Here is a 25,769-nt window from a genome sequence, read left to right as displayed (position 1 = left end):
ACACGATCATCTTTCACAATACATGGCAACAAACTTAGCATCCGCTTTCACCCATCATAAAATTATGGCACCTTTCATATTTAACAACACAACCATGTATATCAAGGACTGGGCGTTCCGAGTTCACGCTACACAATAATTATATTATAGTACTATTTTAAAAAGAAAAAAAGAAAAAAAACAACCCACAATCCTTCATTAGTTAAGAAAAAAGATACAATCCACATAAATTGAAACCAAAGAATTATTTCATTGGGGATCTCAATTCTCAATATCAGGCCACATCTCAGAGCTCTATGAGTGAAATGGCGAAGACATTATTTCATGTATTTATGGAGAAATTTTCGATGGAAGTCATTCCTGATGGTGTCATTGATGAAGCGCTTAGGAGTCTTGGTCTAATATGAAGTCCAACCATACACACTCCACCTATATAACAGGAAATTAGCACCTTAGACCCATCTTACTCGCAGACGGATGGTACGATAAAGATGCATCACTCTTCAATAATGGCAAGTTAAGTAAATTGGAAAATTTATAACACGATACAAAAGGAATAACTGGTAGTTCAAAAATCTTGAAAAGTAAAAAACACACGGCTTACTTCTCGCTCTTTCTGCTCAGCTTTTTCTTTCCTTAAACGTTCAAGCTAAAGTAGAAGTGCTTCCTCGTCGTCGTCATCATCTTCATCATCACTACAAAAATATGATCGGTATATTGAATTAGCAATTACCAAGAAAAGAAAAGATGTTTCTGCAAAGAGAAAAGAACATTTCACATTTCAATGTTCTATTAAGAAGTGAAAACCACAAAAGAGGATCATAGAAAATTAGTCTGAACTGGCCCTCTGAAAAAAAATTATAGAAGAATGCACAGCAATACATTAAACGCCGCTATATGACAACAGACAAGAATTAACAATAGCATGGTAAAAGTAGATGAGAAATAGAAAACAAAAAACCTATCATCATCACTCTGAGCATCCACATCAGCATCATCTGCATCTATACTTCGTGGAACAATTCGGTCCTCAACTTCTCTCCTAGACCCTGTAAATAGAGTAGAGCAATTACTTCTTCAAGAAAAGTATAAGGTTCCTATTTTCAAACTTCAAGCAAGCAATCATGCATCATATACCTTCTAAGAGAAGATGATTTCCTTTCCGGCGATCTCTATCCTCTGCATAACATAGAATAGAGATTCAAGTCAACAAATGAAATCACTTGAGAAGTGACAACTAGATACTCGAACTCAGAAGTGAAATATATCCTTCAGTTGGACATGGAAAAACACTAACCTTTTGATGAGAAATGCCTCCTCTCTCGATCCTCTAGCTCGTCCCTGAGATTTCTCCTTTGCACCTCGTCTTGGGTGTCTTGTCCTTCCTTTCTGCACCGTCAGGACAAAATAAACTGTCATTCAGATAACATTGGCATCAAAGATTCAAAATGTACGAGTAAATAGAGAATACTGAATTGCGCGTGTCCTCAATAAAGACAAGAAAATATCATTGTTCCCATTATTCACCCAGAAAGACTGACTAAGGCACCTTAGACCAAAGAGTGAGGAATCCCTCAAATTCACATTAAATTTCCTACCATTTTTTTATTAGAGAAATAAAAGATGAGACCACATATACATCAGATAGGTCATGTAGAAAATATTATCAAGAGTTCGACGCCAACATAATATAAATTGCATTGATTTCATAAACATCCATTATTCCCTTATTCCCTTATTCCCTTATTACATACTCCAATTCTACCAATATACCATAAACAGGAACTAACCCTAAAAAGTTTCAAGGAAAAAAAAAACCTAAGCAAAGTTGAGGATGAGAAATGTGTAAAGAATGAACCTGGGTTTGAGGGTAGTATGAGAAGCGATGTCCCTCGACGAATACTTTTGAGATGGACCGAAGATTCGAGTTCCCCCTTGTTCATTCCCACCTTTCGCGGGTGCCCACGTAGGTCTTGCCACCGTCGTCATAACGGAACCTTAATTTGCTGGAGATTCTCAAAACTGGAGCTACGATCTATAGGAATAAGTCTGGAAGAGCTGATAGTCTTGACAATCGGTCGGCGAGTGAGATATCGAAAACCCTAGGTGATCGGAGATGCTTTCGATTTGGGAATTTCTATGGGAGACAGATAATGTAATCTAAGGTAAGGACGAAATAGAGAGCTCGACAACTCAATTTACAACTATAACCCTTTCTCCTTAGACGGGATCGGGCTCAGACTCGGATCGCCCTTAATGGGCCAACAGCCTACATTCTATAGACCGGGCTTTTACATACTTCTAATGGGCCGAGGGACGGCCTCGAAGCAATGCCAGCCTATTTCGATAAGAATGACTAGTCTTTATATACTTTCAAATTAATGTTAATAGGCAAAAATGCCCACATCCTTAAGTTTGATAGGAAAAATACCCTAAATTATACTCCCTCCGTCCATGAAAGAACTTCCTAGGAGGGAGTGGCACGAGTTTTAAGTAAAAATATTATTGAGTGTATTGAGTGTGGATAAAAGGTAGTTGAGTATATTGGGAGTGGTGAAAATGTGTTATAATTAATATTGGGAGTTGTGAAAAGTGAAAAGTAAGAGGATTATAAGTGGTGGGGTATAGTCCAAAAATAGGTAGGAAGCTCTTTTGTGGACGTCCCAAAAAGGAAAAATAGGAAGTTCTTTCGTGGACGGAGGGAGTAAAACAAAGCATTCTATTCTATGCGCTAATTATGTAAAGTACCTGATGAGGACTGAAATATGCACCAGCGCTGTGCTAAACAGGGCTATAGTATTTTCCTTTTATCTTTATTATTCATGCTATTATTATTAATATTTGGTTCAGTTGGACTTAACAGGGAATTACTACAGCAGCGTAGCTCGACTCTCGGTTCGATTAAAAAGCGAAGCTCATGTAATAGGGGCTTGGGCCCATTTATTTAGGGCTAGTGGGTTAATGGGCCTTACTTTCTCTCTTTCCTATAAATAGCTCCATTTAGCTCTCATTTAAAGGGATAGTCATTTTTAGCCTACAACTTGTAAATGTGAGATTTTGTAGATGTTACATGCTAGGATTCATTGGCAAATTTCATGTTATTGTCTTGATTCTGCACTTTGTCACTCATTATGGAAAATCTTGCTTGACTTGTTGCAGGGAGCAATAATGGGGCCACTGATCACAACAGTTGTAATTGCTCTGAAAAATTTGTATGTTGAGTTTGTATTGGAAGGACAGAAGGAGGAAAGTAAATAGGAAATGATGTTTGGAATATTTATCAACTCTGTAATGGGGTTGATGTTTGGCTTGTGCGCACAACTCTGCAGATACCACACCACCATGAAGATGCCTCGCACAACCACATTTGACGTCATTGTTCATGTTATAGCTGTGTGAGTAATACATACCATGTGTCCAAAATTGTGTTATCATATCTTCTTTGTTGATTGATATTTTTTCTTCAATCCTTTGATAGTCTTGCATTACATTCAACTTTGGAAGATTGCCATTCAAACCCTCGATGAAATGAACCTAATCAAGCAACTATAAAGCCAAGAGTCAGTGAGTTTGAAACGGTGGTTTGATTGATATGAAAATGTATACGTTAGGCACAACAATCAAGTTTCCAAGAGTTGTTCTTCATGTGATTTGGAGGTGACAGAATAATACACATAGGGGTGTTTGGTTTGATTAAATAATAAATCTAATTTTGAGATGATAACTAATAATCTAATTGCATGATTAGAGTGTAGGAGCGGATCATTCATCACTAATCGAATCATGTAAACCAAACACTCTTAAACACCTCCATATAGAGCATCTTTTATTGGCCTCATAATAGCTCAAAGCATAGCACATCTTTCTTTCCAAATTTTGTACACCTGTCATAAACATCAAAATAAACATGACGCTTACAACGAAAAGAGGTGGTGGTAAGCAAGCAACCCAAGAAAGCTTCCATACGGCTTTCACTCGCACAACAGACATGTGAAACACGATCATCTTTCACAATACATGGCAACAAACTTAGCATCCGCTTTCACCCATCATAAAATTATGGCACCTTTCATATTTAACAACACAACCATGTATATCAAGGACTGGGCGTTCCGAGTTCACGCTACACAATAATTATATTATAGTACTATTTTAAAAAGAAAAAAAAAAAACAACCCACAATCCTTCATTAGTTAAGAAAAAAGATACAATCCACATAAATTGAAACCAAAGAATTGTTTCATTGGGGATCTCAATTCTCAATATCAGGCCACATCTCAGAGCTCTATGAGTGAAATGGCGAAGACATTATTTCATGTATTTATGGAGAAATTTTCGATGAAAGTCATTCCTGATGGTGTCATTGATGAAGCGCTTAGGAGTTTTGGTCTCACCGCGAGCTTGGTTCCTGAAAACCACATCATCATCCCACCTGAACAAATTGAATTCAGAGAATGATTAACTTGTCATTATAAGAAAACATACAAGAAGTGAGAAGAGACGCAACCCCCAAACCAAGGAGACAAAAGAGAAGGAATGGTTTATAGTACCTTCTCTTCACACTAAAGGAAGTTGGATTATTTAGCAGAGGATTTCCACGCAAAAGTTGCTCTTCTTTAGCTTTCAACTCCTCCTCTTGTTTTTCCCGTTCCTACACAAAGATAAAAACTCTATTAGTTTATCTTCACAACCACACTTTTCAAATAGTGAACAACATAATTCAAGAATTGGACTAATATGAAGTCCAACCATACACACTCCACCTATATAACAGGAAATTAGCACCTTAGACCCATCTTACTCGCAGACGGATGGTACGATAAAGATGCATCACTCTTCAATAATGGCAAGTTAAGTAAATTGGAAAATTTATAACACGATACAAAAGGAATAACTGGTAGTTCAAAAATCTTGAAAAGTAAAAAACACACGGCTTACTTCTCGCTCTTTCTGCTCAGCTTTTTCTTTCCTTAAACGTTCAAGCTCAAGCAGAAGTGCTTCCTCGTCGTCGTCATCATCTTCATCATCACTACAAAAATATGATCGGTATATTGAATTAGCAATTACCAAGCAAAGAAAAGATGTTTCTGCAAAGAGAAAAGAACATTTCACATTTCAATGTTCTATTAAGAAGTGAAAACCACAAAAGAGGATCATAGAAAATTAGTCTGAACTGGCCCTCTGAAAAAAAATTATAGAAGAATGCACAGCAATACATTAAACGCCGCTATATGACAACAGACAAGAATTAACAATAGCATGGTAAAAGTAGATGAGAAATAGAAAACAAAAAACCTATCATCATCACTCTGAGCATCCACATCAGCATCATCTGCATCTATACTTCGTGGAACAATTCGGCCCTCAACTTCTCTCCTAGACCCTGTAGATAGAGTAGAGCAATTACTTCTTCAAGAAAAGTATAAGGTTCCTATTTTCAAACTTCAAGCAAGCAATCATGCATCATATACCTTCTAAGAGAAGATGATTTCCTTTCCGGCGATCTCTATCCTCTGCATAACATAGAATAGAGATTCAAGTCAACAAATGAAATCACTTGAGAAGTGACAACTAGATACTCGAACTCAGAAGTGAAATATATCCTTCAGTTGGACATGGAAAAACACTAACCTTTTGATGAGAAATGCCTCCTCTCTCGATCCTCTAGCTCGTCCCTGAGATTTCTCCTTTGCACCTCGTCTTGGGTGTCTTGTCCTTCCTTTCTGCACCGTCAGGACAAAATAAACTGTCATTCAGATAACATTGGCATCAAAGATTCAAAATGTACGAGTAAATAGAGAATACTGAATTGCGCGTGTCCTCAATAAAGACAAGAAAATATCATTGTTCCCATTATTCACCCAGAAAGACTGACTAAGGCAGCTTAGACCAAAGAGTGAGGAATCCCTCAAATTCACATTAAATTTCCTACCATTTTTTTATTAGAGAAATAAAAGATGAGACCACATATACATCAGATAGGTCATGTAGAAAATATCATCAAGAGTTCGACGCCAACATAATATAAATTGCATTGATTTCATAAACATCCATTATTCCCTTATTCCCTTATTACATACTCCAATTCTACCAATATACCATAAACAGGAACTAACCCTAAAAAGTTTCAAGGAAAAAAAAAACCTAAGCAAAGTTGAGGATGAGAAATGTGTAAAGAATGAACCTGGGTTTGAGGGTAGTATGAGAAGCGATGTCCCTCGACGAATACTTTTGAGATGGACCGAAGATTCGAGTTTCCCCTTGTTCATTCCCAGCTTTCGCGGGTGCCCACGTAGGTCTTGCCGTCGTCGTCATAACGGAACCTTAATTTGCTGGAGATTCTCAAAACTGGAGCTACGATCTATAGGAATAAGTCTGGAAGAGCTGATAGTCATGACAATCGGTCGGCGAGTGAGATATCGAAAACCCTAGGTGATCGGAGATGCTTTCGATTTGGGAATTTCTGTGGGAGACGGATAATGTAATCTAAGGTAAGGACGAAATAGAGAGCTCGACAACTCAATTTACAACTATAACCCTTTCTCCTTAGACGGGATCGGGCTCAGACTCGGATCGCCCTTAATGGGCCAACAGCCCACATTCTATAGATCGGGCTTTTACATACTTCTAATGGGCCGAGGGACGGCCTCGAAGCAATGCCAGCCTATTTCGATAAGAATGACTAGTCTTTATATACTTTCAAATTAATGTTAATAGGCAAAAATGCCCAAATCCTTAAGTTTGATAGGAAAAATACCCTAAATTATACTCCCTCCGTCCATGAAAGAACTTCCTAGGAGGGAGTGGCACGGGTTTTAAGTAAAAATATTATTGAGTGTATTGAGTGTGTATAAAAGGTAGTTGAGTGTATTGGGAGTGGTGAAAATGTGTTATAATTAATATTGGGAGTTGTGAAAAGTGAAAAGTAAGAGGATTATAAGTGGTGGGGTATAGTCCAAAAATAGGTAGGAAGCTCTTTTGTGGACGTCCCAAAAAGGAAAAATAGGAAGTTCTTTCGTGGACGGAGGGAGTAAAACAAAGCATTCTATTCTATGCGCTAATTATGTAAAGTACCTGATGAGGACTGAAATATGCACCAGCGCTGTGCTAAACAGGGCTATAGTATTTTCCTTTTATCTTTATTATTCATGCTATTATTATTATTAATATTTGGTTCAGTTGGACTTAACAGGGAATTACTACAGCAGCGTAGCTCGACTCTCGGTTCGATTAAGAAGCGAAGCTCATGTAATAGGGGCTTGGGCCCATTTATTTAGGGCTAGTGGGTTAATGGGCCTTACTTTCTCTCTTTCCTATAAATAGCTCCATTTAGCTCTCATTTAAAGGGATAGTCATTTTTAGCCTACAACTTGTAAATGTGAGATTTTGTAGATGTTACATGCTAGGATTCATTGGCAAATTTCATGTTATTGTCTTGATTCTGCACTTTGTCACTCATTATGGAAAATCTTGCTTGACTTGTTGCAGGGAGCAATAATGGGGCCACTGATCACAACAGTTGTAATTGCTCTGAAAAATTTGTATGTTGAGTTTGTATTGGAAGGACAGAAGGAGGAAAGTAAATAGGAAATGATGTTTGGAGTGTTTATCAACTCTGTAATGGGGTTGATGTTTAGCTTGTGCGCACAACTCTGCAGATGCCACACCACCATGAAGATGCCTCGCGCAACCACATTTGACGTCATTGTTCATGTTATAGCTGTGTGAGTAATACATACCATGTGTCCAAAATTGTGTTATCATATCTTCTTTGTTGATTGATATTTTTTCTTCAATCCTTTGATAGTCTTGCATTACATTCAACTTTGGAAGATTGCCATTCAAACCCTCGATGAAATGAACCTAATCAAGCAACTATAAAGCCAAGAGTCAGTGAGTTTGAAACGGTGGTTTGATTGATATGAAAATGTATACGTTAGGCACAACAATCAAGTTTCCAAGAGTTGTTCTTCATGTGATTTGGAGGTGACAGAATAATACACATAGGGGTGTTTGGTTTGATTAAATAATAAATCTAATTTTGAGATGATAAATAATAATCTAATTGCATGATTAGAGTGTAGGAGCGGATCATTCATCACTAATCGAATCATGTAAACCAAACACTCTTAAACACCTCCATATAGAGCATCTTTTATTGGCCTCACAATAGCTCAAAGCATAGCACATCTTTCTTTCCAAATTTTGTACACTTGTCATAAACAGCAAAATAAACATGACGCTTAAAACGAAAAGAGGTGGTGGTAAGCAGGCAACCCAAGAAAGCTTCCATACGGCTTTCACTCGCACAACAGACATGTGAAACACGATCATCTTTCACAATACATGGCAACAAACTTAGCATCCGCTTTCACCCATCATAAAATTATGGCACCTTTCATATTTAACAACACAACCATGTATATCAAGGACTGGGCGTTCCGAGTTCACGCTACACAATAATTATATTATAGTACTATTTTAAAAAGAAAAAAAGAAAAAAAACAACCCACAATCCTTCATTAGTTAAGAAAAAAGATACAATCCACATAAATTGAAACCAAAGAATTGTTTCATTGGGGATCTCAATTCTCAATATCAGGCCACATCTCAGAGCTCTATGAGTGAAATGGCGAAGACATTATTTCATGTATTTATGGAGAAATTTTCGATGGAAGTCATTCCTGATGGTGTCATTGATGAAGCGCTTAGGAGTCTTGGTCTCACCGCGAGCTTGGTTCTTGAAAACCACATCATCATCCCACCTGAACAAATTGAATTCAGAGAATGATTAACTTGTCATTATAAGAAAACATACAAGAAGTGAGAAGAGACGCAACCCCCAAACCAAGGAGACAAAAGAGAAGGAATGGTTTATAGTACCTTCTCTTCACACTAAAGGAAGTTGGATTATTTAGCAGAGGATTTCCACGCAAAAGTTGCTCTTCTTTAGCTTTCAACTCCTCCTCTTGTTTTTCCCGTTCCTACACAAAGATAAGAACTCTATTAGTTTATCTTCACAACCACACTTTTCAAATAGTGAACAGCATAATTCAAGAATTGGACTAATATGAAGTCCAACCATACACACTCCACCTATATAACAGGAAATTAGCACCTTAGACCCATCTTACTCGCAGACGGATGGTACGATAAAGATGCATCACTCTTCAATAATGGCAAGTTAAGTAAATTGGAAAATTTATAACACGATACAAAAGGAATAACTGGTAGTTCAAAAATCTTGAAAAGTAAAAAACACACGGCTTACTTCTCGCTCTTTCTACTCAGCTTTTTCATTTCTTAAACGTTCAAGCTCAAGCAGAAGTGCTTCTTCGTCATCGTCATCATCTTCATCATCACTACAAAAATATGATCGGTATATTGAATTAGCAATTACCAAGCAAAGAAAAGATGTTTCTGCAAAGAGAAAAGAACATTTCACATTTCAATGTTCTATTAAGAAGTGAAAACAACAAAAGAGGATCATAGAAAATTAGTCTGAACTGGCCCTCTGAAAAAAAATTATAGAAGAATGCACAGCAATACATTAAACGCCGCTATATGACAACAGACAAGAATTAACAATAGCATGGTAAAAGTAGATGAGAAATAGAAAACAAAAAACCTATCATCATCACTCTGAGCATCCACATCAGCATCATCTGCATCTATACTTCGTGGAACAATTCGGTCCTCAACTTCTCTCCTAGACCCTGTAAATAGAGTAGAGCAATTACTTCTTCAAGAAAAGTATAAGGTTCCTATTTTCAAACTTCAAGCAAGCAATCATGCATCATATACCTTCTAAGAGAAGATGATTTCCTTTCCGGCGATCTCTATCCTCTGCATAACATAGAATAGAGATTCAAGTCAACAAATGAAATCACTTGAGAAGTGACAACTAGATACTCGAACTCAGAAGTGAAATATATCCTTCAGTTGGACATGGAAAAACACTAACCTTTTGATGAGAAATGCCTCCTCTCTCGATCCTCTAGCTCGTCCCTGAGATTTCTCCTTTGCACCTCGTCTTGGGTGTCTTGTCCTTCCTTTCTGCACCGTCAGGACAAGATAAACTGTCATTCAGATAACATTGGCATCAAAGATTCAAAATGTACGAGTAAATAGAGAATACTGAATTGCGCGTGTCCTCAATAAAGACAAGAAAATATCATTGTTCCCATTATTCACCCAGAAAGACTGACTAAGGCAGCTTAGACCAAAGAGTGAGGAATCCCTCAAATTCACATTAAATTTCCTACCATTTTTTTATTAGAGAAATAAAAGATGAGACCACATATACATCAGATAGGTCATGTAGAAAATATCATCAAGAGTTCGACGCCAACATAATATAAATTGCATTGATTTCATAAACATCCATTATTCCCTTATTCCCTTATTCCCTTATTACATACTCCAATTCTACCAATATACCATAAACAGGACCTAACCCTAAAAAGTTTCAAGGAAAAAAAAAACCTAAGCAAAGTTGAGGATGAGAAATGTGTAAAGAATGAACCTGGGTTTGAGGGTAGTATGAGAAGCGATGCCCCTCGACGAATACTTTTGAGATGGACCGAAGATTCGAGTTTCCCCTTGTTCATTCCCAGCTTTCGCGGGTGCCCACGTAGGTCTTGCCGTCGTCGTCATAACGGAACCTTAATTTGCTGGAGATTCTCAAAACTGGAGCTACGATCTATAGGAATAAGTCTGGAAGAGCTGATAGTCTTGACAATCGGTCGGCAAGTGAGATATCAAAAACCCTAGGTGATCGGAGATGCTTTCGATTTGGGAATTTCTGTGGGAGACGGATAATGTAATCTAAGGTAAGGACGAAATAGAGAGCTCGACAACTCAATTTACAACTATAACCCTTTCTCCTTAGACGGGATCGGGCTCAGACTCGGATCGCCCTTAATGGGCCAACAGCCCACATTCTATAGATCGGGCTTTTACATACTTCTAATGGGCCGAGGGACGGCCTCGAAGCAATGCCAGCCTATTTCGATAAGAATGACTAGTCTTTATATACTTTCAAATTAATGTTAATAGGCAAAAATGCCCAAATCCTTAAGTTTGATAGGAAAAAAATACCCTAAATTATACTCCCTCCGTCCATGAAAGAACTTCCTAGGAAGGAGTGGCACGGGTTTTAAGTAAAAATATTATTGAGTGTATTGAGTGTGTAAGAAAGGTAGTTGAGTGTATTGGGAGTGGTGAAAATGTGTTATAATTAATATTGGGAGTTGTGAAAAGTGAAAAGTAAGAGGATTATAAGTGGTGGGGTATAGTCCAAAAATAGGTAGGAAGCTCTTTTGTGGACGTCCCAAAAAGGAAAAATAGGAAGTTCTTTCGTGGACGGAGGGAGTAAAACAAAGCATTCTATTCTATGCGCTAATTATGTAAAGTACCTGATGAGGACTGAAATATGCACCAGCGCTGTGCTAAACAGGGCTATAGTATTTTCCTTTTATCTTTATTATTCATGCTATTATTATTATTAATATTTGGTTCAGTTGGACTTAACAGGGAATTACTACAGCAGCGTAGCTCGACTCTCGGTTCGATTAAGAAGCGAAGCTCATGTAATAGGGGCTTGGGCCCATTTATTTAAGGCTAGTGGGTTAATGGGCCTTACTTTCTCTCTTTCCTATAAATAGCTCCATTTAGCTCTCATTTAAAGGGATAGTCATTTTTAGCCTACAACTTGTAAATGTGAGATTTTGTAGATGTTACATGCTAGGATTCATTGGCAAATTTCATGTTATTGTCTTGATTCTGCACTTTGTCACTCATTATGGAAAATCTTGCTTGACTTGTTGCAGGGAGCAATAATGGGGCCACTGATCACAACAGTTGTAATTGCTCTGAAAAATTTGTATGTTGAGTTTGTATTGGAAGGACAGAAGGAGGAAAGTAAATAGGAAATGATGTTTGGAGTGTTTATCAACTCTGTAATGGGGTTGATGTTTAGCTTGTGCGCACAACTCTGCAGATGCCACACCACCATGAAGATGCCTTGCGCAACCACATTTGACGTCATTGTTCATGTTATAGCTGTGTGAGTAATACATACCATGTGTCCAAAATTGTGTTATCATATCTTCTTTGTTGATTGATATTTTTTCTTCAATCCTTTGATAGTCTTGCATTACATTCAACTTTGGAAGATTGCCATTCAAACCCTCGATGAAATGAACCTAATCAAGCAACTATAAAGCCAAGAGTCAGTGAGTTTGAAACGGTGGTTTGATTGATATGAAAATGTATACGTTAGGCACAACAATCAAGTTTCCAAGAGTTGTTCTTCATGTGATTTGGAGGTGACAGAATAATACACATAGGGGTGTTTGGTTTGATTAAATAATAAATCTAATTTTGAGATGATAAATAATAATCTAATTGCATGATTAGAGTGTAGGAGCGGATCATTCATCACTAATCGAATCATGTAAACCAAACACTCTTAAACACCTCCATATAGAGCATCTTTTATTGGCCTCACAATAGCTCAAAGCATAGCACATCTTTCTTTCCAAATTTTGTACACTTGTCATAAACAGCAAAATAAACATGACGCTTAAAACGAAAAGAGGTGGTGGTAAGCAGGCAACCCAAGAAAGCTTCCATACGGCTTTCACTCGCACAACAGACATGTGAAACACGATCATCTTTCACAATACATGGCAACAAACTTAGCATCCGCTTAATGGGCCAACAGCCCACATTCTATAGACCGGGCTTTTACATACTTCTAATGGGCCGAGGGACGGCCTAGAAGCAATGTCAGCCTATTTCGATAAGAATGACTAGTCTTTATATACTTTCAAATTAATGTTAATAGGCAAAAATGCCCACATCCTTAAGTTTGATAGGAAAAATACCCTAAATTATACTCCCTCCGTCCATGAAAGAACTTCCTAGGAAGGAGTGGCACGGGTTTTAAGTAAACATATTATTGAGTGTATTGAGAGTGGATAAAAGGTAGTTGAGTGTATTGGGAGTGGTGAAAATGTGTTATAATTAATATTGGGAGTTGTGAAAAGTGAAAAGTAAGAGGATTATAAGTGGTGGGGTATAGTCCAAAAATAGGTAGGAAGCTCTTTTGTGGACGTCCCAAAAAGGAAAAATAGGAAGTTCTTTCGTGGACGGAGGGAGTAAAACAAAGCATTCTATTCTATGCCCTAATTATGTAAAGTACCTGATGAGGACTGAAATATGCACCAGCGCTGTGCTAAACAGGGCTATAGTATTTTCCTTTTATCTTTATTATTCATGCTATTATTATTATTATTATTATTAATATTTGGTTCAATTGGACTTAACAGGGAATTACTACAGCAGCGTAGCTTGACTCTCGGTTCGATTAAGAAGCGAAGCTCATGTAATAGGGGCTTGGGCCCATTTATTTAGGGCTAATGGATTAATGGGCCTTACTTTCTCTCTTTCCTATAAATAGCTCCATTTAGCTCTCATTTAAGGGGATAGTCATTTTTAGCCTACAACTTGTAAGCTGTAAAATACTCTTTCAATTATAGTGGAAAACCCCCAAAAACCCCGTGGACGTAGGTCTTCTCGACCGAACCACGTAAATCCGTTGTCGTTTACTGCTTTTATTTAACGTATTATTTCTCGTTTCACCAACTGGCGCCGTCTGTGGGAAAATCGAGCTAAGGCGTGAGATTCATTGTTTTTCGGGTTACTGTTCATCGGAAAAAATTTTGGGAAATTGGGGAATCAGATTACTGTTCATCGAAAAGAAATTAGGGAAATTAGGGATTTGGGTTACTGTTCATCGTTTCAATTTCAAAGAAAAAATAAGGGAAAGAATTGGGGAAAACGCGCTGGGCCATTTTCTTCCTCGGATCGAACAGCCGCTGCTCTGGAATCTCCGGCGAAATCATCGCCGCAAGGCCGATTCAACTTAGCTGCCGCCGCCACGGCTCTCCGCAGCCAGAGAATCGCGGTGTTTCATTCTCGATATGGCTGCGATCTGATTTGGGAACAAGCCTAAAAGAATCCTAAGTACGCGAGCTTCAAGAAATTCTCACGAAATTACTGCAAAACACCTTTAACATGGGATTCCTGAATTCTGGCAAGGGATCGATTGCAAAGCCCTAATTCATAGTTTTCTACCCGTCAATCCCACTTGTTGTTGCTGGAATTGTTTGTTGTCGAGCTTATTGAGGGAAATGAGGCAGATTCACGCGTTGATGTTGAAATCTGGTTTCGAATCGGAGCCGCCCTAGCTTCGATTCGGAGCGGCAGCTGCCGGATCTGAGTAGCTGATGTGTGAAGACCTTGCGGCGAGCCGAGATTGGAGAGGTCGAGGTGATGCTGTACTAGTCGCAACAGTCGAAGAGGGGGAAGATGGGATTCTAATTTTGGGGTCTGTTTTTGCATTCTCCGGCGAAAGGGAGTGCCACACTAGTTCTATTTGATCAATGATAAAGTTAAGTTACATGTCCTCACTTTGTTGAAATTACATGAATCAATCATGCTTTTGAATAAGTTTAGCTCTGAGTTTTGCTTTGGTTTTGGGGCAGATTTTGCTTTGTTTTGGGGGTTCAATGCTATCAAGAAGGGAATTGCTGAGTTTAGCTGCCTGATTGGTAGGAAAATCTTCTGGACTCAATTTCTCCGCCTGATCCTCTCTACAATCGAAAATCTCGATTCCAGAAATGTGGGATCAATTCCTTTTGTTTGTACTTGTGACTTGGTATGGTATGTTGTTTAGGGAATCTGAAGCATAGAAATTGCACTGTTAAGAGGTGAACTATTTTACTCGTGTTTGGGATTTTCATCTAATTCTCGAGGTGATACAATTTGATGATCTTTATTTACTTGTCTGGGGACAATTCGATATGTTAAATGAACCTGTGAAACATACTTGAATTTTGATGTTCATAGACATTTGTTGGTTATTATAGTGAAGGACATGCTCCTTACGAGTCATCCATTTTCTGTCATGAATTTTGTTAGTTTAACTGCGTTGAATTTTGATTTGGGTACATACTGGCTTAAAGATCATTTTCTTGTGAAAATGAATATTGTTGGGGTAAATGAAATATAATTGTTGCTCTGACGGGCATTTCTCTGCTCTGACGGGTGACGGGCATTTCTCTGCCCTGACGGGTGACGGGCATTTCTCTGATCTGACGGGCATTTCTCTGCTCTGACGGGTGACGGGCATTTATCTGCTCTGACGGGTGACGGGCATTTCTCCGTCCCCACCTTCGAATATTGCACTAGATTCACCTCCATATGCGGAAGATTGAGGGAGATCGAACGAAGGAACATACACTCATCCACTATAATCGTCTTCGACAACATAAATCTCAGAAAAATGTGGCTGGGACACCAGCAACTGAAGCAAATCATTGTCATCGGCAAGAAGATTTTTACTGTATACCCTGCCATTTAATCTCTTCGTCAAATAATACAAGCTGTAATTAGTGCTCAATGAATTCTCCAACATCAGGTGATTTATCATGTACACCGTAGAGGCCATTGTGTCTCCAAAAATATGCAAACACTTAGATGAACCTGTGAAACATACTTGAATTTTGATGTTCATAGACATTTGTTGGTTATTATAGTGAAGGACATGCTCCTTACGAGTCATCCATTTTCTGTCATGAATTTTGTTAGTTTAACTGCGTTGAATTTTGATTTGGGTACATACTGGCTTAAAGATCATTTTCTTGTGAAAATGAATATTGTTGGGGTAAATGAAATATAATTGTTGCTCTGACGGGCATTTCTCTGCTCTGACGGGTGACGGGCATTTCTCTGCTCTGACGGGCATTTCTCTGCCCTGACGGGTGACGGGCATTTCTCTGATCTGACGGGCATTTCTCTGCTCTGACGGGTGACGGGCATTTATCTGCTCTGACGGGTGACGGGCATTTCTCCGTCCCCACCTTCGAATATTGCACTAGATTCACCTCCATATGCGGAAGATTGAGGGAGATCGAACGAAGGAACATATACTCATCCACTATAATCGTCTTCGACAACATAAATCTCTAGAAAAATGTGGCTGGGACACCAGCAACTGAAGCAAATCATTGTCATCGGCAAGAAGATTTTTACTGTATACCCTGCCATTTAATCTCTTCGTCAAATAATACAAGCTGTAATTAGTGCTCAATGAATTCTCCAACATCAGGTGATTTATCATGTACACCGTAGAGGCCATTGTGTCTCCAAAAATATGCAAACACTTAGAAGAGCCACCGATGTACTCATAACCATTGAAGGCACCTCCATAATTAACCACAAAGTACCTCCCATATTCATTCATCTACAGAAAAAATAATAAATAAATAAATATATGATGTAAAGGGAATAAAATGTAAAAATATAACATATAACATGTTAATACACTCGAAAAACATCTGTCCACCCGGGGAAGTTTCCGAGGAAATGTGTCCGGCCGTGTATTACATAATATATAATGACACACGGCCGGACACATTTTCAAGAACACTTGTCCGGGCGGACACATGATTTTCGAGCATATTAACAAGAGTTATGTAGCAATATATATGTATATTACTAAAATGTAAGTAATAATTACTAATAAATACTTTAAAACATGATAGAATGTGCTCTAATTCACATGTATTTCCTTCAAACGTAGCTTTAAATCATAAAGTATGCTATAATATGCTAATAATTCACATAAGCATATAGGATCAAACAAAACATTGAAAATAAACAATAACCAACTTAAATTACATTTCAAACGTAAAATGACATACCTTTAAACGTTCGGATGAGAGAATTCACAAATAATAGCTTCACCACTTGGAAAATATTATAATTTCTATTGAGTTTGAGTGTTTTTTCACTTTGCAATGGAGTGTGTCCGTCTAGATCTCATATATAAACAAAGATTCCTTCATTTCACGTGAATTTCAATGAAATTAGAGTGTTTGACATGAATACTTTACTGACAAGGCTATGTCACATCATATTTGTCGTTTATCATCAATTTTTTTTTTAAAAATATCTGTCCATTAATTGAAGGCTAATTAATCGGTGGAATATAAATACTAAAAATTAGCACAATCGATATTAGCACTCAAAACACACAATGGAACCAACAAAACATCTGTCCGATCGGAAAACAATGTGTCCGGCCGGTGAAACCTTGTGTCCGGTCGGACACTTGTTTTTTACGGTCGGACACATGTTTTTTTTGTTTCAGTGTGTGTTTTGAGTGCTAATATCGATTGTGTTAATTTTTAGTATTTAAAAACACACAATGGAACCAAAAAAACATCTGTCCGACCGACAACAAATGTGTCCGACCGGTGAAATCTTGTGTCCGGTCGGACACTTGTTTTTTTCGGTCAGACACATTGTTTTTTTGTTCCAGTGTGTGTTTTGAGTGCTAATATCGATTGTGTTAATTTTTAGTATTTATTTTCCATTGATTAATTAGCCTACGATTTACTTCTAAAACCTTCGATTTTAATTCAAAAATAAATAAATATTATTTTTTGTTTCAGTCTTTCACTTTTTCCAACACTTCTTTGACCGATTTCAATCTTTAATTCATGACATTGATGTTTTTCTTACACTTTAACAACTTTTGTAAGACTTTGTCATAGATGTGTAAGAACTTTTGTGGAAAACAATGCACACCCATCAAATTCAAAGGGCATTTTCGGTGGTTCACACAATTAGGGCATGGATTGCTTTGTATAGTAAGAGAGGGCATTTTTCAAAAAAAACATAAGAGTTGGGGCATTTTAAATTTCGCCCCATAATATTAGGTAGCTACGTAATTTTGTGTAGTAAAGCTCTTACTATTTTGGTGTGATAAAGATTACCTTATTATTAATGTCCAACACTTCGGTTGAAACTAATATATATGGATTTATGACATAGGATAGTGGGGAATTTCTTATATATTTGAGGAAACAATCAGCGGGAATCTTTCAAATCTATCTGAACAAAATATAAACGATTCACAAGATATAATTTTTTGCATTGATGGCCCTAGTCTCACTACAAAAAAACCGCCGAATACCGGCGAAATTACCGGCGGCGAACTTCCCGCCGGTAATTACCGGCGGCGAACTTCCCGCCGGTAATTACCGGCGGCCCAACGACGGCAAAACAAAGCGGGTCATTTTTTTTATTTACCGGCGGCATTTTCGCCGCCGCTAATTACCGGCGGCTCGCCGCCGGTATTTACAAAATAATTTAATTTTACTTTAAATTTAAAAACACTGCAGATTACCGGCGACATTGCCGTCGGTAATTAGCGGCGGCATTTTACCGCCGGTAATTCTGCAATTGAAATTACGCAGATCCCCTTTCACGCACAACAGATCCCCTTTCTCAAACCCTTCCCCCTCCCTGCCGCGCCTCCCCCCGCACAGTCGCCGCCTCGCCGACCCCCAGCCGCCGCCGCCCAGCCACCGCCCCCGTCAGTCCACCGCCTCCGGCCAGCCACCCCTGCAGGTATTATTTCTCTCTCTTTCTCTAATTATCTCTCACTTTCATCTCATTTTATTAATTAATTTCTTTAACAATATTTCAGTTGAACGACGCCGCGCCGCTGCCGACACCGCCATCGCCACTGCTCCGCCGCCGACCACTACCGTACGCTTTCGTTCTCGTTAATTATTTGATTTATTTATTAATTATTTTGTTAGATTAAAATTAATATTAATTAGATTAATTTTAATTAATTTATAATATTTGAAGTATGATTAATTAATTTTAAATTTGTTTTTTAATATTATATTTTGTTAGAATCTAATTAATGTTAATTTGATTAATTTTAATTAATTTATAATATGTGAAGTTTGATTAATTTTAAATTAAAGTTTGATTAATTATAAAGCATGATTAATTTTAAGTATGAATTTGTTAGAGATTTATTTATGTTAAATAATTTTGTTAAATGAAGTATGATTAATTGAATTTTAAGTATGCTAGTATGTGTTTATCATGAAATGATATGATATTATATATTGTGGGATAGATTTAATCAATTTCTTAAGGATCTTCTCCCTTTGGGATAGAAATTGATTATTTCTTAAGGATTTTCTCCCAACAAATGATTGTTTTAAATTTTATTACTTTATTTTTTATTGCTTTATATGTATTGTATTATTGCTTCGACATTAGGGGGGCCGGGTAGACCTAGTATAGGCTTAGTAAATTAGGACCACTATGGTCACTATAGCTGCTGGTAGAGTCGAGCACTTGGTAGTTAGGATAGTGGGGTTATGCTGTCGAAATTTCGTTTGATTCAAGTAATTTATGATATTTTATTTATTTTTTTCAATTAGAATTTGCAAGAATGAGTGATAATCGCATGTGGATGTATGTGAGATACAATGATCGCTCTGCATTTGAAACGGGGCTGGAGAGTTTCCTTGATTATGCGATAAATCAAACGCGTATACAGATGGAGTAGGTAACATTAGGTGCCAGTGTAAGAAGTGTAACAATGAAGCCTTTTTATCTGTACCTACAGTCAGAAAACATGTTACTAGGCGTGGATTTGTCCACAATTACACAACTTGGGTTTATCACGGGGAAGCACTGATGTGTATGGCGACAGAACATGCTGGACCTAGTAATTACCAAGTAATGGATGAGGATGATGGGTCATACAATAACTACGAAAGGATGGTGCATGATCGTGCTGGATCTAGTAATTATCAAGATGTGTCAAATCTGGAGGAGCCGCCCAATCCTGATGCTCAACAGATTTACGACATGTTGAACGCGGCCGATAATCCATTGTACCCATCCTGTGACACTTACTCACAGTTATCCTGGATGACTCAATTCATGAGCATAAAGGCTGAAAGTCACATGTCAGAGAGAACTTACAATCAGTTGTCTTCGATGTTTCGAAATACTTTACCGAAGGATAACAACTGTCCAGAAGACTTCTATAGTACGAAGAGAAATCTGCGCGGTTTGGGTTTGCCCGTGGAAAAGATCGATTGTTGTGTTAATAATTGTATGTTGTATTGGGGGGAAACTAGTGAGCTACATAGTTGTATGTTCTGTGACCAATCACGATATAAGGAGAATTTGCGTGCATCTGGAAGTCGTCGAAAGAAACAGGTGCCCGCCAAACAGATGCACTACTTTCCTTTGACGCCCCGACTGCAGAGGTTGTTTGCATCTGCAGCAACAACCGAGAATATGCGTTGGCATGCGACTTCAACAGACGATGGGGTTATGCGCCACCCGGCAGACTCTCCGGCTTGGAAACACTTGAATTCAGTTTATCCTGAATTTGCTCAAGAGACCAGAAATGTGAGATTAGGTCTATCTACAGATGGTTTTGCCCCCTTTGCACAATCAGGACGTCAATATTCTTTTTGGCCGGTCATTGTCACACCATATAACTTGCCTCCATGGTTGTGCATGAAAGAACAATTCATGTTCCTCACAGTTCTCGTACCTGGGCCATCTAATCCAAAGATGAAGTTGGACGTATTCTTGCAGCCACTGATACAAGAGTTGAAATATTTGTGGGACGTAGGTGCGAACACTTACGACGTATCTGTGAAGCAAAATTTTCACATGCGGGCAACTCTTATTTGGACTATCAGTGATTTTCCAGCGTACTCTATGTTGTCTGGGTGGGGTACAGCTGGGAGATTGGCATGTCCACATTGTATGGAGAATACTGAAGCTTTCACTCTAACGAAGAGTGGAAAACAATCGTGGTTTGACAATCATCGGAAGTTCTTACCTCGTAACCATGTGTTTAGAAGAAATAGAACATCATTCTTGAAGAATAAGACTTGCAATGTGGATGCACCAGAACAGAGATCGGGGACAGAAATCTTGAATCAAATAGAGCAGTTGGGCTTCGTAAAGGTTACAGAAGACTTTGATGGGAGAAACGCTCAACTCGCAAAACATCAAAATATAGGGTGGAAGAAGAAAAGCATATTTTGGGATCTTCCCTATTGGAAGGATCTTTTGATTCGACATAATTTGGATGTCATGCACATTGAAAAAAATGTGTTTGATAATGTGTTCAATACTGTCCTCAATGTGAAGGGAAAGACGAAAGATACAGAAAAGTCGAGAGAAGAATTGAACGTCTTCTGTCAACGGCCTGAATTGAAGAAATTGGATGGAGCCCGACAGTATCCAAAAGCATGTTACACGCTTGAAAGGGATGAGAAGAAGATTTTACTACAATGGATACAAAGTCTTAAGTTTCCCGATGGGTACGTGTCAAATATTAGCAGATGCGTTGATTTGAACAACCTGAAGATGCACAACATGAAAAGTCACGATTGTCACGTGTTCATGCAAATACTGCTACCTGTTGCCTTTAAAGAACTTATTCCTAAGAACGTTTGGGAGGCAATTACAGAGTTAAGTTTCTTCTTCAGAGAATTAACATCTCGCAACATCTCAATAGATGATATGGGAACCCTGAGTGAGAAGATAGTTGTTACTATATGCAAACTTGAGCGTATCTTCCCACCGAGTTTTTTTGACTCAATGGAGCACCTACCTGTTCATTTGGCAGATGAAGAACGGCTTGCCGGTCCAGTGCAGTATCGATGGATGTATCCTTTTGAACGATATTTGAGGACATTGACAAATCATATAAAAAACAAAGCCAAGGTTGAGGCATCCATCAGCAATGCATATATACTAGAAGAAATGTCAACTTTCTCTTCGTATTACTTTGAGGATCATGTGACTACAAAGTGGAGAAATTTGCCTCGCAATATTGAAGAACCTATTGTCGAGAACGATGATCCCAATGTACTTGCAATATTCAAATCAGTTGGACGTCCGATTGGTCGAACTACAAGGAGATACATGGAGCCAAAAGAATACATTGCTGCACACATGTATGTTTTGAGCAACTGTGCGGAGGTTGCAGACACATATATCAAATGAGTATTCTCGTTCAATTTATATATATTTTCAGCATCGTACATAGGTAATAACATATAACTTTTTCTTTGTATCCAAGGATCTTCGAGGGGGAAATGCGATATGCAAATCCTTCAATCACCGGAGCGGAGTTAGAGGTTGCATATGATAACAATTTTCTTGTGTGGTTTAGCCATTATGTAAGATGCGACTTCCTTATGTCTAATATACATTTACATGACTAAAATTGGTTATGCTGTCGAATTTTCGTTAGATTCAAGTAATTCATGATATTTTATGTGTGTCAATGCTTATATAAATCCCTTTGAAACAGGTAACATGTCTCGTCGTAGAAGTCTATTTTCGTTTGGTCGATCTGGTCGAGATGAGCAGCCGACTGATGACACATCTGATGGGTCCGGTACAGGGATTTCTGCGACTCCTGAGACTCCCCAGGCGTCTAGTAGTTCACGGGCTAGAAAGCCCACCGGCCCTACAGCTGCCACCATCAGGGCCAACTCGACTAGGGAAGCACATGGGAGGATTGTCTTTCAGAGGATGCCTAATGGGTAAGTATTTTAATTTAAATAATTATTTTTCGTATAGCAAACAAATCCTTAAATTAGTTTTACACAGTGCTTTGATGGAGCCAGTGGGCCTGGCCAAAGCCTGCACTAAAGCATTTACGAGGGTGGATAACCCAGGCGGGTACACTTGGAGGTTGACTCCCCCGGCTGTGAAGGATTCGTACTTTGAAGAATTACGGGTATGATTGAATTTATAGTGCATATAAATTTATCATTATCTATTGTAAAATGTTATATATTAAATTAACTATTTCTTTCAACAGAAAGAGTTTGCTTGGTCGCCTGAGGACGAGCTTGAGGTCAAGGGCATGTGGGAACAGAAAGCCCCTAAGAGGTACAGTGACATGATGAGCGACTACAAGAGGAAGCTCAGGGCTAGTACCGATGAAGGTCGGGAGATGGATAGACCCCTCTGGATGTCTGCTAAATTCTGGACAGGACTCCAGGCATACTGGATGCATGAGGCTGTTCAGGCCGTTTCCCAGCGAGCACGTGCGAACTAGATGTCTGAGCCCGATGGACCCGGTACAGGGATCAGCAGGCACGTGGGAGGGTCTCAGTCCACTCGTATCCTGCAGCAGAGTCTGGTTAGTAATTATCAAATAAATTCATAAGTAATATATATAAATAAATAAAAAAAAAAAATATATATATATATATATATATAATATCGCAAATAATAACTTATTTATCTTATATGCATGCATGGACAGAGCTTGGAGACTGGACTCCCCCCGACTGCACAGAACTATAGCACCTTCCTCCGCCTCCACATGCGCGAGGATGGAACTTTTCTGTCAGCGAGGGATGAGAGACTAGATGTAAGCATTTAAGTTTAATCAAATATTAGTAATTCATAGTGAAATGTATTTATTTTAATACAATTTTCAATTGTTATGTCTGAATTAGGTGGAGATTCGTCGCATTGCTGTTGAGACTGGGCGAGAGGACCGGCTGCCTGAGATCTACTTGGAGATCGTACGGCTCGACAGGTCCCAGCTCTACGGCACTGGAAGTGCCGGTAGGAGCCAGGTTAGTAGGGGGTCTTCTCAAAGCACAGGCACTTCCATGATGTCTCAGCAGCTGTAAGAGACACGGATCTTCACGCTGGAAGAGCGCCTTCAGGCCGAACAAGCAGCACGTGAGGCCGAACGAGAGGCTTCTCGAGCAGAACGAGAGGCCGAACGAGAGGCTTCTCGAGCAGAACGAGAGGCCGAACGAGCAGAACGTGAGGCCCTCCAGCAACGTATGGCTCAATTCGAGGAGTACATGAGGCGGACGGGTCAGCTACCTTGAGCAGCACTTTATGTTTTGGAACTATTAATTTCATGTTTTGGACTATTTAATTAATTCATGTTAGCCTGAACTATTTGTTTGAACTATGTTTAGGAACAAAATTACACTTGCACTTTCTTTTTACATTTATGTTATGTTGAGAAACTATTAATTTCATGTTTTCAAACAACATTACAATTACTTCGTAACAAAGTAATAAATTCAAAATAACGACGAATGGAAATAAATTCAAATTACTTATCTTATAACAAATTATCTCCTTGTTTTTTATAAAAATAAGGACGTATGGAAATAAATTCAAAATACAATTATCATGATAAAATACTAATGGTGTATAAACTATATTGATAAATATATATATATATATATATATATAATAATAATAAATTAATAAATAAATACTTTTGCGACATAAAAATAAAGACAAAAACGAGTTCGATCCGTAATTAACAGCATCTCATCGATACCATCTCGATATATTATAAGGTTATGAATATATGATTTTGTATATTGAATTAGACTTTAAATGAATTAATAGGTACTATATATATCAATAATACGAGTGTTCTGTACTGGTGACCATTCGAAAGGAACTTCAAAGTTAAGCGTGCTTGACTTAGAGCACAACTGAGATGGGTGACCGACTGGGAAGTTCGTCTAACTTATAAATAAATAAATAAATAAAGGGTTAAGTACCAAATACCCCCCCCCAACGTTGGGGCCCCTATCGCGTATAGGACCTTATAGTCAGGGTAGGCGCTGTTTACTACCTCAACGTGGCTAAACCTAAACAAATCCCCCCCTGCGTTTTAACACCGTTAAGTCACCGTTAAAAAAATTCATTTTTTTAAATTTTTTAATTAAGATGGTCTCTCTCTCCCCTCCTTCCCCCATCGAGCATCATTTCCCAGCGAGAGAACATCGCCCCTCCGCCGTGGTCTCCACCTTCCTAGACGACGCTAACCCCGTGGAGCCCGCCGCCCCCTTTCCACGACAGCTCATTCACATCTCTCACCGCCTTATTCCCGTCGCCGGAGCGCAGCAGCTCCTCTCCCTGCAGCTGCAAATCGAACTCCATCGCCTTCTTCAGCCCCCTACACCCTTTCCTCCTCGATCTGTGCCCGCAGCAGATCTCGAAGAAGATTACAAAGCCGACGAAGGAGACCGCGGACAGTGTGAAGAAGATCAGTTGCGACTGCGGATTGAAGGCGAAATGGCGGTGGAAATGCGCGGCCACGTTGGAGAAAGGGGGTAGGATGAGAGAGAGCGACTGGAAGAGATAGGAGAAGCAGGAGACGATGAGGAAGGCGCCGGAGAAGAGGACGAGGATGAAGATGAGGAGGTCAAGAGTGGCGGAGGGCGAGTGGCGGCAGAGGGAGGGGCAGTTTGGGGAATTCGGGTGGTTGGGGGCGGGGGTTTTTGGAATTGGGGTTTTTCTGAGGGAGGAGGAAGGGGCCATGGCGGTGATGGAGTGGTGGAGATGGCGCATGTTAGTGATAAAAATGGAGTGGTGGAGATCGCTGGAGTTGGCCCCAGTTAGGGTGCGGGGCTACGTGTTGTTGGGGAGGCCGGACCGGCTGCGGCGGGCTCCACGGGGTTTGCGTTGTCTAGGAAGGTGGAGACCACGGCGGAGGGGCGATGGTCTCTCGCCGGGAAAGGATGCTTGATGGGGGGAGGGGAGAGAGAGAGACCATCTTAATTAAAAAATTTTAAAAAATAATTTTTTAAACGGTGACTTAACGGTGTTAAAATGCAGGGGGGGATTTGCTTAGGTTTAGCCACGTTGAGGTAGTAAACAGCGCCTACCCTGACTATAGGGTCCTATACGCGATAGGGGCCCCAACGTTGGGGGAGTATTTGGTACTTAACCCATAAATAAATAAATAAATAATAATTAATTAATTAAATTACAAAAAAAAATTACCGGCGGCATTATGCCGCCGGTAATTAGCGGCGGCATTTTACCGCCGGTAACGAGAATAATCT

At 39.0% G+C, this 25,769-nt stretch overlaps 5 protein-coding genes across 5 annotated transcripts; 1 reads left to right on the top strand and 4 right to left on the bottom strand.

The window, feature by feature from the left end:
• Positions 1-584: 584 nt before the first annotated feature.
• LOC130996193 (uncharacterized) lies at positions 585-2,142 on the bottom strand. The gene is made up of 5 exons (XM_057921703.1): positions 1,859-2,142; positions 1,298-1,389; positions 1,138-1,179; positions 962-1,049; positions 585-695 (listed from the first exon to the last, which is right to left on the bottom strand). The coding sequence occupies exons 1-5, from the start codon at positions 1,987-1,989 to the stop codon at positions 650-652; spliced, it is 399 nt and encodes a 132-aa protein (XP_057777686.1). The 5' UTR covers positions 1,990-2,142; the 3' UTR covers positions 585-649.
• A 1,907-nt stretch (positions 2,143-4,049) lies between these two features.
• On the bottom strand, positions 4,050-6,705 carry LOC130996192 (uncharacterized). The gene is made up of 7 exons (XM_057921702.1): positions 6,185-6,705; positions 5,632-5,723; positions 5,472-5,513; positions 5,296-5,383; positions 4,939-5,029; positions 4,551-4,651; positions 4,050-4,432 (listed from the first exon to the last, which is right to left on the bottom strand). The coding sequence occupies exons 1-7, from the start codon at positions 6,313-6,315 to the stop codon at positions 4,309-4,311; spliced, it is 669 nt and encodes a 222-aa protein (XP_057777685.1). The 5' UTR covers positions 6,316-6,705; the 3' UTR covers positions 4,050-4,308.
• Positions 6,706-8,381: 1,676 nt separating this feature from the next.
• Positions 8,382-10,807, bottom strand: LOC130996191 (uncharacterized). The gene is made up of 7 exons (XM_057921700.1): positions 10,526-10,807; positions 9,965-10,056; positions 9,805-9,846; positions 9,629-9,716; positions 9,272-9,362; positions 8,884-8,984; positions 8,382-8,765 (listed from the first exon to the last, which is right to left on the bottom strand). Exons 1-5 carry the CDS (start codon positions 10,654-10,656, stop codon positions 9,284-9,286), a joined length of 432 nt encoding a protein of 143 aa, XP_057777683.1. The 5' UTR covers positions 10,657-10,807; the 3' UTR covers positions 8,382-8,765; positions 8,884-8,984; positions 9,272-9,283.
• Positions 10,808-22,540: 11,733 nt separating this feature from the next.
• Positions 22,541-23,068, top strand: LOC130996187 (uncharacterized). Its single transcript, XM_057921699.1, has 2 exons — positions 22,541-22,666; positions 22,751-23,068. The coding sequence occupies exons 1-2, from the start codon at positions 22,544-22,546 to the stop codon at positions 22,988-22,990; spliced, it is 363 nt and encodes a 120-aa protein (XP_057777682.1). The 5' UTR covers positions 22,541-22,543; the 3' UTR covers positions 22,991-23,068.
• A 1,664-nt stretch (positions 23,069-24,732) lies between these two features.
• Positions 24,733-25,283, bottom strand: LOC130994160 (uncharacterized protein At5g19025-like). The gene has a single exon (XM_057919192.1). It carries the CDS (start codon positions 25,270-25,272, stop codon positions 24,733-24,735), a length of 540 nt encoding a protein of 179 aa, XP_057775175.1. The 5' UTR covers positions 25,273-25,283.
• Between the last annotated feature and the right edge of the window lie 486 nt (positions 25,284-25,769).

Source organism: Salvia miltiorrhiza, chromosome 7, assembly GCF_028751815.1.
Source record: "Salvia miltiorrhiza cultivar Shanhuang (shh) chromosome 7, IMPLAD_Smil_shh, whole genome shotgun sequence".
NCBI lineage: Eukaryota > Viridiplantae > Streptophyta > Magnoliopsida > Lamiales > Lamiaceae > Salvia > Salvia miltiorrhiza.
Note: the sequence above shows the minus strand (reverse complement) of the source record. Positions and strands in the feature narration are given on the sequence as shown.